The sequence below is a fragment of the Chiloscyllium plagiosum genome, chromosome 27, assembly GCF_004010195.1.
Source record: "Chiloscyllium plagiosum isolate BGI_BamShark_2017 chromosome 27, ASM401019v2, whole genome shotgun sequence".
Classification (NCBI taxonomy): domain Eukaryota; kingdom Metazoa; phylum Chordata; class Chondrichthyes; order Orectolobiformes; family Hemiscylliidae; genus Chiloscyllium; species Chiloscyllium plagiosum.
In genome coordinates this window covers 5,574,825-5,590,590 of record NC_057736.1, presented here as the reverse complement: position 1 = coordinate 5,590,590, position 15,766 = coordinate 5,574,825, and the positions used below count along the sequence as shown (strand labels likewise).

Sequence of the window (15,766 nt, the reverse complement as noted above, 5' to 3'; positions counted from 1 at the left end):
CCTCCGTGACTCCCTGGTCAGGTCCACGCCCCCCCACAACCCACCCTCCCATCCTGGCACCTTCCCCGCCACCACAGGAATTGCAAAACCTGTGCCCACACCTCCCCCCTCACCTCCTCCCAAGGCCACAAAAGAGCCTTCTACATCCAAACTTTTACCTGCACATCCACCAATATCATTTATTGTATCTGTTGCTCCTGATGCGGTCTCCTCTACATTGGGGAGACTGGACGCCTCCTAGCAGAGCACTTTAGGGAACATCTCTGGGACACCCACTCCAATCAACCACACCGCCCTGTGGCCCAACATTTCAACTCCCTCTCCCACTCTGCCGAGGACATGGAGGTCCTGGGCCTCCTTCAGCGCTGCTCCCTCACCACCAGATGCCTAGAGGAAGAATGCCTCATCTTCCACCTCGGAACACTTCAACCCCAGGGCATCAATGTGGACTTCAACAGTTTCCTCATTTTTCCCCTTCCCCCACCTCACCCCAGTTCCACACTTCCAGCTCAGCACTGTCCCCATGACCTGTCCTACCTGCCTATCTTCTTTTCCACCTATCCACTCCACAACCACCCCCCGACCTATCACCTTCATCCCCTCTCCCACTCACCTATTGTACTCTATGCTACTTTCTCACCACCCCCACTCTCCTCTTACTTATCTCTCCACCCTTCTGGCTCACTGCCTGTACTCCTGAGGAAGGGCTTTTGCCCGAAACATCGATTTTTACTGCTCCTCAGATGCTGCCTGAACTGCTGTGCTTTTCCAGCACCACTCTAATCTGGCCCCTTGATGAGTTGAAAGACTTGTTTCTGAACTTCAGAGGTTCGAGGATGGTTTTTTTTTTGCTCAATGCTTTGCTTAAAGAAAGGTTGTTTACACGTGTAATTGTAAGTATTTTTGTGGTATTCTAATGAAGTTGTTCACTGCCTTAACTTATGTAAAATGAAATGATCAAGAAAGAAATTTCAACCGGCCTAATCATTCCGTGGGGATTTAGTGTTGTTTTTTTCATTTTTTTGATTCAGGTTCTGGATGTGGACATACAGTCTTTGGTCCTGAAAGTGGTACTCTGGCTTCCAAGAACTACCCTGGCACTTACCCGAACCACACCTTCTGTAAATGGGAGCTGCGAGTTGCATCGGGGAAGAATATCATTCTGAGGCTTAGTGACTTGGACATTGAGTATACTGAGGATTGTTCATCCAGTTCCTTGAAAATCTATAGTTCATCATCTGCTAACATTAGTCATGGTAAGGAGTTAATGTACTGAGTAAATTTATCAATGTAAAGTCATAGAGATGAACAGCATGAAGGCAGACACTTCAGTCCAACCCATCCATGCCGACCAGATATCCCAACCTAATCCAGTCCCATTTGCCAGCACCTGGCCCATATCTCTCTAAACTCTTCCTATTCATATACCCATCCAGATACCTTTTTCAAATGTCGTAATTGTACCAGCCTCCACCACTTCCTCTGGCAGATCATCCCATACACGTACCACCTCTGCGTGAAAAGGTTGCCCCTTATGTCTCTTTTATATCTTTCTCCTCTCACCCTAAACCTATGCCATCTAGTTTTGGACTCCCCCACCCCAGGGAAAAGACCTTGTCTATTTACCCTATCCATGCCCCTCAAGATTATATAAACCTCTATAAGGTCACCCCTCAGCCTCTGTCGTTCCAGGGAAAACAGCCCCAGCCTTGTTCAACCCCTCCCTATAGCTCAAATCCTTCAACCCTGGCAATATCTGGATTTTGTAGAGGGAACAAGGCACATTAAGCAAATGCAGCCAAAAGTGTGTTATCACACAGCTATTCTGATCTGTGTTATGCGACTGGTTCAGTATGGCTAGTAGGAGATTTTGATTGGTGTAATTTTTTTGTGTGATACATCTAACTGCTCCATTGAAAGAATGTTATATCTTAATATGGATGACTAACTTGCAGTCAGTAAGACAATCTGCTGTGAATCTGGTCCCTGAGCACTCTTGAACTGAGTTTTGAAGTGTTATACTTTGGGAGGAATTGCATTGCCCACCATACTGCTGAGCTGGGTACATCGATTCTATTCAATGGAGTGCAATGAGTATTTTTGCGTCGCAGCGGGCTGGATACAGGAGTACTCCCACTTTCCATTGGGGACCCTGGGTGGATTGTGCTGTACTGCGTCTCCACAGATTGCAGTGGTGCACACACTCCCAGCCCAACTGTTGGTCTTGTGGAGTCCATGGACCTTGCATATAGGCAATTTTAATTATTTGAAAAACCTTTTTTTTGTGCTTTTGGTTGCACCACTGTCCTGATCTTCAGTCAACTGGTGTGGGGTGGGGTATGGGCAAGTCAGAGGATTTCCCTGTGGGCCTGCTTCTGGGATTCGCTAACTTGGCTAATAATAGGACCAGGCAGTGGGATGTGAAGAGGGTCATGGTTTGACTGTCTGCTCTTCCATGACTACATTCATGCCGGGGTGTCTTTGGAGAGAGAGAACATGGTGTCCACCAATACTCTCGATGCCTTTAGAGAGTGGTGGGCACTGTAGGGGATGGAGTGCATTATTTAACCCTTCCAAATCTCTCTTGGTTTAGCCCTCCCTTTTGTCCCAATCTCTGTCTCCTTTGATGTGCATTGACCCTTATAGGCTTTGCACATAAATTAATCAATTGGAAAATATGAGTGTTTACTGTTGGTGGTTAAAAGATGACAAAAAAAATGTATACCACAGGTGAAAACCGAAAGAACTGCAGATGCTGGAAATCAGAAATAATACAGAAATTGCTGAAAAGCTCAGCATGTCTGGCAGCATCTGTGGAAATACCATGGATGGTTTGGGTTTTGGGGGAAGAAAATATTTGGTTGGTTCTAAGAGTATTTCTGGATATGGGAAAAAGAGGAAAGAATGATTTTGCAGATTGGACAGAGTCAGATTTCAAAGTCCTCAGCAATATGAAAGGGTTTTGGTAGTTGCTGCTTCTGTATTTCGATGCTGTGAACAGTTGCGTATGTTCGCATCAATTTAACTTCACAGTTGGCATGTGCAGTCATTTCTTCTTGTACAGGTGTATGTAATAATTTATACCTTGATAGATGGTTTGCAGCATAATCATGCAGTTTACAATCCAAAAATTGAGTAATCATTGATGTTATTTGTCCTGAAATGCTATTTGCTATATTTCCTTTATGATAAAATAAATTTTCTATTGTTCTATCCATTTGTACTGTGCAAGCCAGTTATCTGTGAATATTGCAACATTGAGGAACTCTTCAGAACACATTAGTTACTTTTAAGGCCAACTGCTAGTTGCTATGTCCGGTTCTGCCTAGCAATAGGGGTGGGACTTGTTGTGAGGTTTTCACTAGGTCGCTCAAAACAATCAGATGTCAGTTATTGTTAGTCCAATGGAGAGAATGAAGAGCAGACCCCGTGCTTGAGGTGTGCTGGGAACTGTTGAGAAGGGCACTGTTTCTCTACTGGTGGGACTCCGGAAGATAGAAGTGGGCAGCACGTTGGCACAGTGGTTAGCACTGCTGCCTCACAGCGCCAGAGACCTGGGTTCGATTCCCGCCTCAGGCGACTGTGCAAACTCCACACAGACATTCTCCCCGTATCTGCGTGGGTTTCCTCCGGGTGCTCCGGTTTCCTCCCACATTCCAAAAATGTTCAGGTTAGGTGAATTGGCCATGCTAAATTGCCCATAGTGTTAGGTGAAGGGGTAAATGTAGGAGAATGAGTCTGGGTGAGTTGCGGGTCGGTGTGCACTTGTTGGGCTGAAGGGCCTGTTTCCATACTCTAAATATTCCAATATTCCAGGAACAGTTTGATAGTTCTGTATAGTTAGGACACAGGTCCTGAGGGCAGTAGGTGCACCTGAGTGTTTGCAGCTTAGAACTTGAGAAAAGCTCTAGGAACAACTGGGTGGGGGGGGGGGGAGTTTGGGAGGGTGAATGCTTGAAAGAACCATATGACTAACTCAAAGATCAATACTGCAGAGAGTGGGGTGAAAGAAGTCCACAAGCGGTATTTTCTTGGTGCACTGGAAAAATTTTGGGGCAGTGCCATTTTGGTGAAACTAGCTGTCTGCAAAAAAACTGGAGTTGCACCTGAGAGTTGGTGATCGAGACCCACTACCCAGACGCAGGAGAGAGTAGATAGGAGGGTGTGAGAAATTGATGAGGCAACCTGTTGATAGAATGGCATTTTGAAGGAGTTCAAAAGCTAGATTTTTGCAAGAGAAGAAATAGGAGTCTTGAAAGTGTTTAAATGGGATTTGGTGACCTCTGGTGTCACTAACACATAGTTTGCTGGAAATCCATGGGATTTGCAAATTTATGTGCTCTGTGAGGAATTCTAATTCTAGGAAGGAATGGACCGGGAAATTACAGTCCACCACCTCCGTGGTGGGGAAGTTATGAAAATTCTGCAGGACACTTAACATTTGCACTGGAGATTCAGATTAATGTGGGATAGTCAGCATGGTTTGGGAAGGCAAGGTCATGTTTGACAAATGTAATCATAAGTGGGTTCTAGATTAGAGTGGTGCTGGAAAAGCACAGCAGTTCAGGTAGCATCCAAGGAGTAGGAAAATCGACGTTTCGGGCAAAAGCGCTTCATCAGGAATACAGGCAGAGTGCCTGCAGGGTGGAGAGATAAATAAGAGGGTGGGGGTGGGGAGAAAGTAGCATAGAGTACAATAGGTGAATGGGGGTGGGGATGGAGGTGATAGGGGGATGGTGCTGAGCTGGAAGTTTGGAGCTGGGGTGAGGTGGGGAAGGGGAAATGAGGAAACTGGTGAATCCACATTGATGCCCTGGGGTTGAAGTGTTCCGAGGCAGAAGATGAGGCGTTCGTCCTCCAGGTGTCGGGTGGTGAGGGAGCGATGGTGAAGGAGGCCCAGGACCTCCATGTCCTCGGCAGAGTGGGAGGGGGAGTTGAAATGTTGGGCCACAGGGCGGTGTGGTTGATTGGTGCGGGTGTCCCAGAGATGTTCCCTAAAGCGCTCTGCTAGGAGGCGTCCAGACTCCCCAATGTAGAGGAGACCGCATCGGGAGCAACAGATACAATAAATGATATTGGTGGATGTGCAGGTAAATCTTTGGGTGTGGAAGGCTCCTTTGTGACCTTGGGAGGAGGTGTGGGCGCAGGTTTTGCAATTCCTGCAGTGGCAGGGGAGGGTGCCAGGACGGGAGGGTGGGTTGTAGGGGGGCATGGACCTGACCAGGTAGTCACGGAGGGAACAGTCTTTGCGGAAGGTGGTAAGGGATGGGGAAGGAAATATATCCCTGGTAGTGGGGTCCGTTTGGAGGTGGCGGAAATGTCGGCAGATGATTTGGTTTATGCGAAGGTTGGTAGAGTGGAAGGTGAGCACCAGGGGTGTTCTGTCCTTGTTATGGCTAGAGGGGTGGGGTCTGAGGGCAGAGGGGCGGGATGTGAACGAGATGCATTGGAGGGCATCTTTAACCACGTGGGAAGGGAAATTGCGGTCTCTAAAGAAGGAGGCCATCTGGTGTGTTCTATGGTGGAACTGGTCCTCCTGGGAGCAGATACAGCAAACACGGAGGAATTGGGAAAAAGGGATGACATTTTTGCAGGAGGTAGGGTGGGAAGAGGTGTAATCCAGGCAGCTGTGGGAGTCGGTGGGTTTGTAAAAATGTTGGTGGCTGGGGAGTGGTGCCGGTGTAATTACGGAAGATCAACTGCTCTACGTAGCCAACCAAGAGACAGGCATAGCTGGGGCCCATACGTGTGCCCATGGCTACCCTTTTGGTCTGGAGGAAGTGGGAGGATTCAAAGGAGAATTTGTTAAGGGTGAGGACCAGTTCGGCCAAGCGAATGAGAGTGTCGGTGGAAGGGTACTGTTGGGGACGTCTGGAGAGGAAAAAACTGAGGGCTTGGAGGCCCTGGTCATGGCGGATGGAGGTGTAGAGGGTTTGGATATCCATGGTGAAGATGAGGCGTTGGGGGCCGGGGAAACGGGAGTCTTGGAGGAGGTGGAGGGCGTGGGTGGTGTCTCGAACGTATGTGGGGAGTTCCTGGACTAGGGGGGATAGGACAGTGTCGAGGTAGGTAGAGATGAGTTCAGTGGGGCAGGAGCATGCTGAGACAATGGGTTGGCCAGGATGGTCAGGCTTGTGGATCTTGGGAAAGAGGTAGAACCGGACTGTGCGGGGTTCCCCGACTACGAGGTTGGAAGCTGTGGATGGGAGATCTCCTGTGGTGATGACATTCTGTATGGGCTGGGAGATGGTGATGGGGGTTGAGGTCTTGGTCGAGGGGGTGGTAGGAGGAGGTGTCTTTGAGTTGGCATCTGGCTTCAGCAGTGTAGAGGTCAGTGCGTCAAACTACCCACTGCGCCCCTATTATCTGCTGGCTTGATGGTGAGGTTGGGATTGGAGCAGAGGGAGTGAGGGCTGCACATTGTGAGGGTGAGAGGTTGGAGTGGGGGAGGGAGGTAGACAGGTTGAGGCAGTTAATATCCCAGTGGCAGTTGGAAATGAAGAGGTTGAGGGCGGGTAATAGGCCAGCACAGGGTGTCCAGGTGGATGGTGTGTTGGAGGCGGGCGAAGGGATCCTCGGAAGGTGGGCGGGAGTTCTGATTGTAAACATAAGCTCGGAGGCGGAGGCAGCGGAAGAAGTGTTTGATGTCACGACGTGTATTAAATTCAATCAGAAGTATTGATATGGGTCATAAATTTGATGTGGTGTCTGTGAACATGAGCAAATTGTTTGATAAGGTACTTCATGGTTATTGATATGTGCTTCAGGTTAATTCTGGATGCTAAACTATAAATTGTGTGTAAATATATGCATTATAGACTGTACTATTGTTTTAAATTTGATTAGTACAATGTATTATTGTTTGTTCAAAACCTGGAAATCTTGTGGCTCAGTTGTGCTACCTAAGATCTCAAACTTTGTTTTTAAAAATATATTCCTGGTCCTGAGCCAGATCATATCCTACAGCCACCAAAATTGTTTTCAGCCATTGGCATGTGTCATGAAGGCTGTGTTGCTTGTCTAATACCAGGGTTAAGGATAGCTCCTCAGGGCTGGAGAGAAACTTGGAGAGGGAGGGGAGGGAAGGGATCATGTTGGTACCAACGACTTTGACTGAAAAGGAGATGTTGTTGAATGTTTTTGAGCAGTTTGAAACTAACTTGAAAAGCAGAACCTCCAAGGTAATAATCTCAGGATAACTTCATGAACCACAGGCGAACTGGCCTAATGGTAAATAACAACATTAAGTAGATGTCAGGAGCCCTGGGGACCAATGATTTTCAAATCCTTTCTGGCCATAGGTGAGATATCACAAGACCATCATTAAAATTCCTCACAACCAGGCAGTTACAGGCCAGTCAGTCTAGCCTCTGTGGTGGGGAAGTTGAGAGTTTTGCGGAACAGATTATGTCTGCACTGGAGACATGGATTTACCTGGGATAGTCAGCATGGATTTGTTAAGGGAAGGTAATGTTTGACAAATATTTGAGATGGTAACCAGGAGTGTTGTTGTGGGTAAAGCATTTAATGTGGTCTATGTGAAATTTAGCAAAACCTTTTGATAAGGTACCTCATGGCAGACTGGTCAAGAAAGTAAGAGTGCATAAAATCCAAGGCAAAGTAACACATTGAATCCAAAATTGGCTGAGAGGCAGGAAGCAGAAGAGTGACGTTAGAGGGATATTTTTGTGACAAGAAGTCTTTGTTCACTGGGGCTCTTTAGGGCTCAATGCTGCTGCCCTGTCTGTGTGTGGTATACATCATTGATTTGAATTTAAATACAGGGGTATGACCAAGATGTCAGAGACATGAGGACTGGTCTGGTGGTATATAGCCATACACTGCAGGAAGATAGCAATGGACGTGTCAGGTGTACAAAGCAATGGCAAATGGGAGTCAACCCATAAAAATATGAGGTAATGCATTTGGGAGAGCTGAGAAGGCAAGGAATTGGAGGACCCTGGAAAATACTGAAGATCAAAGGGACCTTGCTATGCCTATCCACAGATCCTGGCAGGAAGAGCAAAAGTCTAATAAGGTGGTAAAGGAGGTATATGGGATAAGTTTTTATTACCCAAAGCACAATTGCAAGGTGGTTATACGGTGAATGGTTAGGTCACACCTGGAGAAATTATTGAATATTCATTTATTGGGTTAAATGTGGATATCACTGGCTGGGCCAGCATTTATTGCCCATTCCTAGTTGCCCATGAGAAATGGTAGTGGGCTGCCTTCTTGAACTACTGCAGTCTGTGGTAGACCCACAATGTTATTAAGGAGGGAATTCCATGATTTTTGACCCAGTGATGATGAATGATATATTTCCAAGTCAGGATGGTGAATAACTTGGAGGGGAACTTGCAGAGAGTGGCTTTCCCATGTGTCTGCTGCCCTTGTCACTGTAGATGCTGCTGGTTGTGGGTTTGAAGGTGATGTCGCAGGAGCCCTTGGTGAATTTCTGACGCATCAGATAAATTTTGTTTCTGTTTTCTGATGATGAGCATATTTCCCAGCGCTCTGATGACTGTTACAGCTATTCACTTGATTGTAGTGGATCTAGGCTAAATCAATGATGCTCCCATTCTTCCACCACTCTTGCTGCTTACTGCTTTACACTGGCTCCCAGTCGAATGAGACTGCGTTGGCTCCCAGTTGAATAAGATTTATAATTTCACAATTCTTTGCCTCATTTTCAAATCTCTTAAGGATCTCACCCTTCCCTATCTCTGAATCCTCCTCTACTACTACTACTACTACAACAACTTTCCAACCTCTCTGCACTTATCCAGTTATGGCCTCCTTTGCATCCCTGATCATGATTCTATTTTTGGTGATGCAGCTTTTAGCTGCAAATGCCATGTGCTCTTGAATACCCTCTCTAAATCTATCCACACTGCCCTTTCCTCCTTCATTGTAGTGGATCATGAAATGTATCAATCAAGTGAATAGCTGTGATATAGTCATCAAGAGCGCAGGGAAATATGCTCAACGTGAGAAATCCGAAACAAAGATTATCTGATGTGTTAGAAATTCACCAAAGGCTCCTGAGACAGCACCTTCAAATCCACAACTCCTTCACCTGGCTTAATGTCTCCTTATGTGGCTTGTTGTTAGACCTTATGGGATAGGCTCCTGTCAAATAGCCTCAGATGTTTATCTACATTAAAAACACTATATAGATGCAAGTTGTTGTTAGAATTCTCGTATGTTTCCTATTGATATCTGAATATTCTGAGTCCATGCGTCTCTTGTAAGTTTCTGTCAAAGGTTCTGAAACTTCAGTGTCTTGTTTATAAAAGAGGTACACAACCAATTTCTCAAAATAATGGTGTGAAATTCAGAAAATGTTTAATAATGGGACCATTACAAATGGTTTCTGCTGCTTTAAAATACATGGTGTGAACTGGACCACAGGTGGAAAAGAGCTGTTTATAGTTTCTGCTTTTGACTTGTAGGTGCCAGTGTTGGACTGGGGTGTACAAAGTTTAAAAATCACACAACACCAGGTTATAGTCCAACAGGTTTATTTGGAAGCACTAGCTTTTGGAGCGCTGCCCCTTCATCAGGTGGTTGTCCTCGTTTCAACCACTTCTCTTCTGTTGTTCATAGTGAACTGCACACATCAGGCAGAAGTTAACATCCTCCCTCAAGAAGGGGGTTTGGACAGAGGGGGAGCATTTAATAGGTTGGGAAGATATGGGGTAGGGAGGTCCTCAGCACCCTCCAGCCTCTGACCCACTGAGGCTGAAATGGCAAGGCTCACAGACAGAGCTTCTCTCGTGACATCAATCCTTTCAGCTACAAATTGCCTTCTCGGGCAGGTGGGACCCTTGTCAGCTGGACTAAATACCACCCATTTACAAAGATTGTTGCTGGGGTTCGAGGGTTTTAATCATAGGGACAGGCTGAACAGGCTGGGGTTATTTTCCTGGGAGCGTAAGAAGGGGAGGGGTGACCCTTTTATAGAGGCTTATAAAATCATGAGGGCTCATGGATAGGGTAAATTTAGACACGATCCTTTTCTTAGGATAGGGTATTCCAAAAGTGGAAGGTAGAGGCTTTAAGTGAGAGGGGAAACATTTAAAAGGGACCTCCGAGGCAACTTTTTCACACGGAGGCTGTTGCCCGTATGGAATGAGCTGCTAGAAGAAATGGTGGAGGCTGGTACAATTACAACATATTAAAAGCATCTTGAGTACATGAATAGGAAGGGTTTAGAGGGATATAGGCCAAATGCTGGCAAATGGGACTGAGGATATCTGGTCGGCATGGACAAATTGGACTGAAGGGTTCATTTCTGTGCTGTACAATTCTGACTCTGTCTGTATTTCCTACTTCCTTGACCCAGAGAAGGGGAAAATGAATGGAAGATTCCTTCTCCTCATTGCTGCACAGGAGTATCTGTTGGAAAGGTACATGTGTGAGCATGAAATGAGACAGAAACAAGCTCCGTCGCCTCTGCCACCCAATGATGGCATTGTCTGTCAACACAGTCTATTGCGGTAGACACGAGGAATGATTTATCCTGGGCAAGATTTTAAAGAAAAGCAAGATTGCTTGTGGGTCTTAACCTCAGCATGATGTAATGCCTTCAGGGCAGGATGTGTCTTTTAATAATAGTTCCCAACAATCACAATTCTTCCAGCATGATCCTCAAAAAGATAATCATTGGCTATTAGTGTTGAGCTCCAGTCAACAAGACAGAACTAATATAAAGTGCACAAACAAATACTTTTAAGAAAGCAAATTACTCAGAACATTCCCAAGGTTGTGCAACAATTCAAAGTCACTTTCATTTCAGTCTTATACATTATAATTATAAAATGATCATTTAAATTTTTTGTATGAAGAAAATTCCCAGAAGAGTCACAAATGTACAGAAGGAGGCCATTTTGTCCAACAGAGCATATATCTTTGTGCCAATCTTCCATCTTTTCCCCATACACTTGCACATTGTTTCTATTTTAGTAATCATCCAAATCCCTCTTAAATACCTCAATTGAACTTCCTCCATCGCACTTCCATGCAGTACCTTCAAGACCCCAACTGTTTGCAAGGTGATAAAGCCTTTTATTTTCTCTCCACTCGCATTTAGTTCTTTTGTAGATCACTTTGAACCTGTGCCCTCTTACTCTCTATTCCTTTCCAGGCACAACTGGAAATTTAATTGCAAAACTCTAAGATAGTTGATGATTCTGAGACAGTGTAATTATTTGGGCTGCCTTGGTTGCCAGAGTATTTCTGGACTGTGAATTTATTCTAAGTTCAGTCTTTAAAAACTTAAGCAGCATTTTATTGCTATCTTTCTCTTGTATTTGTGAATGAAAACATTCCAAGAACAAATGTTGATCAGATTCATGACCCTTCAAACATTTGAAAGAATGATGTTTAGCTGCTGTCTAATTCTTCAATAGCATTGTGATTTGATGACTCTGTAAAGACAGCAACAGGGAGGTGACTAATTTCAAGAGCTGCTGTTTTGATTGATGACTGTAATGACAGCCAGGGAAAAACAAATGAGAATATGCACAAAATTAATTAACAGTGCAATGTCTGTTTCAGCCTGGTGTCTGAAATTATTTTTCTGTTTAATTTTGGTACTTTGAGCCACGACCCCAAAACCAGTCCTTTCACCTCAGAGCGTACAGATCCAGTTCAGACTATGCTGGAGAATCTCAGCAGATCTGCTAGCATCCGTGGAGAGAGAAACAGTTAACATTTCGAGTCCAGGATAACTTTCAAAACTTTGACTTTAATTGCAGAGTTGCTGCAAAGTGAAACAGCCTTGCACTGGTGATACAGTGAGAGCTTATGTTGATATATTCCAAATGACACTGTTTTGATGCGGTGTTAAGTAGTACTTGTGAAAGTCTTTTCTGAACAATGAAGATTTGAAAATGGATAAATACTCTGGAATTGTTTTATCACCTTTAGGGCCTGGAGAATACTAATATGCTGCTTTGACACAGGCAGTCAAGTTTGTGGAACAGAGCACATGTTAGAATAAACTACATGTGACATTGAAAGTACAGACTTAAAGGGCCAAAGTCCTTTGCTTGTTCAAACATTGACACTGAAATTAAAATTCTCAATGCTGAAGCTTTTGTGAGTAACTGTAATCAACATAGCCTCAGAGTGGATTGTAATCCACTCCTTCCAGTTTGTGTTCACCATTTTTGTGGCAAACAAGGGTTGGGTTAGGGGGCAAGTTAAACTCTTAAATTTTAAAACCTTAACCCAAGCCATTTTGAATTACCCCCACCCTTGCTTGTTTATGAGGATGGAGGGAGGAGTGAATAATTATCATTGAATCCCTACAGCGTGGGAACAGGCCATTTGGCTCACCTAGCCCACACTGACCCTCTGAGGACCATCCCACCCAGACCTGCCCCATAACCCTACATTTCCCTTGGCTAGTCTCCCTAGCCTAGATACTAATGGGTAATTCAGCATGGCCAATCCACCTAATGTACATTTCTTTAGTCTGAGAGGAAACCTGAGGAAACAGGGAAAATATGCAAAGTCCACACAGTAACTCCGGTCTGGAATCAAATCCAGGTCTTTAGCACTGTGAGATAACAGTGCCACCAATGGGACCACTGTCCATGAGTAAGTAATGGTGATATCCACGTCCCATGAATGAATTCTTTTAAAAAGTAGGTGTCCATCTCAGCTGTAAATAAATATAGTGAGATTTTGTTACACAGAGAATTTTTAGAAATAATTAGTTTGAAATCCTGCAATTGACGATAAAACAGCAAGTTATCCAGAACTCAATATTTTTTGAGCATTTAAAGGTAATTTTAACTTCGATTTAATTGTGGTTACATTTATAGTCCTCATTAAAGAGAAGCTGCATTACATATGGATGTGATGTCAGGAATCTAATTGAGTGCATATTCCATAATTCAAGTTATTCTGTATGCTAGTCTATACAGTCCAGATGAATTCAATAGTTTCAGTTGTTTAATGCACAACAGTTGAAAATTGTGACCAATCTACATCAAGTACATTGCCACAATGAATGAGGATCAAATTTCATTTAACTGAACTATTTTTAACTCTGAAATCTGCTATATATGCGCAGTCACTTACAGACTCGTTGACTAAGTGCTTCCTAATCATCATTTCAGACTGCCTCTGTAAACCCTCTTTCTACTTTTCCTCTCTTCACTTTGTGGCAATGCACTTGATGCATATTGGTGACAATTTTCACTATTCTGCTTTAAGCACCCTGCACCTTGATATTGCCCATCTGGAGTATCTGGGCTGTGGGAGTCAGTACATTGCTTTTTGTTGAGGTTCATCCCAAGCAGCTGCATGACACAGGACTGTTTGCTCTATGGGCTGTTCCCCAGGATGCGCATCAAGACAAACATCGTCTGCGCCTGGAGAACCATCAGCTCTGTGAAAGACCCTTTTGGGTCTGCCCAAAACTTGTTGGCATTCCAGAGCAAGGTGTTGACCCTGACTGAGTGTTGCAGACTGGTACATTCCAAGGTCCAGGACTACGTGCTGCAGGACACACTAAAGCTCAGGGTAGCTGTCACCAAGGCACAGTGAGGAAAGACCACTGTCTGAGGTCTTTCTGCACAAGTTAAATGGGGCCTGTTCAGTTTTCCGATCCTCTTGCTGCCTCAAGTGCATGTAAATATAGTCTCTCTCAAGTGAAAGAAGCCTTTTTAGTTTGTTAGGATAGAGTCAAACTCCAAAGTTTGTTTGTTTCCTCATATGCTACTGTACAGAAATACTGTTTGTGACTCTGTATATATACGTGTGTGTGTGTGTATATATGATTTTTTTTTATGAATATACTTTAATTCATATACTGAAATTAAAAAATAAGTCATTGCATACACTGTCTCTGAGGCCATTGGCTCTTTAGCTCTCAGTAAGGGTCTTGCACTCCTTTTTATTGTGAGGGTGGCAGAGCTGGGCTGGATTCATTAGGAAACCAATCCTCTTGACTATTCAGGGATTCCTGCTGTATTTAGTATACTTATGAGGATTCTGCATTGTTGCAGATTGATTTTAGTTCTGATGCTTTCCACAGTTGAATATCTTCCCCTGACAAGTGAATCCTGACAAGGAATTACTTCCTTCAGGGTGTGAGGGAAACAGACTGCTTTGAGCAGAAAAACCTAGCCAGATTGGCTTGGGGTTCATGTGCCAAATGTCTCCTCAGACAGATACCAAAATGGGGTCAGTAATAATCTGGAACCTTTCTGATTATTTACTGTGATTGAATGAAAGGTGTTTGCAACTATTCCTTCTGTCATTCAGCTTTTCCAAGATTCTGCTGCACCTTTATGGGTTTTATCCACGTAATGAACAGTACCACAGCCAGGGAAAAACAGAAGCTTTTGAGATTTATTTTTGAAATGCCATGACTGTCCAGCACCACTCGCTCTGGTGATATCTGAAAGAGTGAGGGTTCTTCAAAATGGAAGTTCCCTCAGAAAAGTGAGCATTACTCCAGCACATCTAATTGGATCGAACAGACAAGCCCCAGCGAATGGAGGGAAACTCTCTCCAATGCCAGTGTAAGGTGACTTTTGTTTCAAACCAGCCTCTCCCTAGCCAAAATCTCTATCTGCAATGACCACCAACCCCACCCCCACAACTCCCTCCTGTTGAAGCCTCATACACCAAGGGCCTGCATTGACCCTGTAAACAGCCTGGGAAAATCATTGGACCTTCTGCTGTTCAAAATCATAGTCCTCTTCCATTGGGCAGATAGCCACGTCAATAATGTTTCCCTCACTGGGAACTGTCTCCAAGGCCAACACGGTCATGGAACGCCATCATGATGCAACCCCCTGGCACTTTACCAGCCTAACCACCTCCATTCCTATATCACGGAGCTGGCGAAATTCTCCTGTAACCTTGGCCTAAGGAGGTCAGCCACTTAGAACTGAGATTTCATCATTCAGTGGGTTGTAAATCATTGACATTTTCTATCCCCAAAGGCTGCAGCCGCTCAGTTGATCGCAGAATTCATAAAATTCCTACAGTGTGGAAACAGGCCATTTGGCCCAACAAGTCCACAACTACCCTGTGAAGAGTAACCCACCCAGACCCATTCTCATACCTTATTACTTACATTTCCCCTGACTAATGTACCTAATCTACACACCCATGAACACCATCGGCAGTTCAGCATGGCCAGTTCACCTAATCCCCACATCTTTCAGCTATGGGAGAAAAACTGGAGCACCTGGAGGAAACCCGCACAGACACGGACAGAATATGCAAGCTCCACACAGACAGTCGCCCAAGGCTGGAATCGAACCCGGGTTTCTGGCACTGTGAGGCAGCAGTGCTAACCACTGAGCCACTGTGCTGCCAAGTTGACTGTCAGAGATGGAGATGAAGGAGAATTATGGGCTGAGGGGATTGGGCAGAAGTTAGGTCTGAGGATCACATTGATCTCTAGGTGCCAGAGAGCGTGCTCCAACTCCCCTTTCTCACCTTTCACCATTCACTAAAGGAACAATTTTTAAAGCCATTGTTCATTTTCAAAATCTGTGCCCTGTGAATGAGTTAACATTTCCTTTAGTCATCGCCCATTTACAAGAAAGGCCCAACATATTTACATACACACAAACAAAATCAGAAGTGTTTCTGATTTATATTATCTTTTGGTTTGTATTTACTTACTCTATTGCTTTTAAAAAAGCAAGATGGTTATTGAGCTGATAAAGGAGCTTTCTGCAAACCGTTTTGTATAAATGTTTGTTGCCTTTTTGACCATTCGTTTGATAGT

At 44.5% G+C, this 15,766-nt stretch overlaps 1 protein-coding gene across 1 annotated transcript in view; it reads left to right on the top strand.

Annotated features, from left to right (window-relative positions):
- The window catches only part of si:dkey-34d22.1 (discoidin, CUB and LCCL domain-containing protein 1), a 137,794-nt gene that overhangs the window by 38,628 nt on the left and 83,400 nt on the right, over positions 1 to 15,766 (top strand). Inside the window, exon 2 of the mRNA XM_043717282.1 lies at positions 1,032 to 1,256. Coding sequence (XP_043573217.1) covers positions 1,032 to 1,256 — 225 coding nt within the window. The remainder of the gene's footprint in view (positions 1 to 1,031; positions 1,257 to 15,766) is intronic.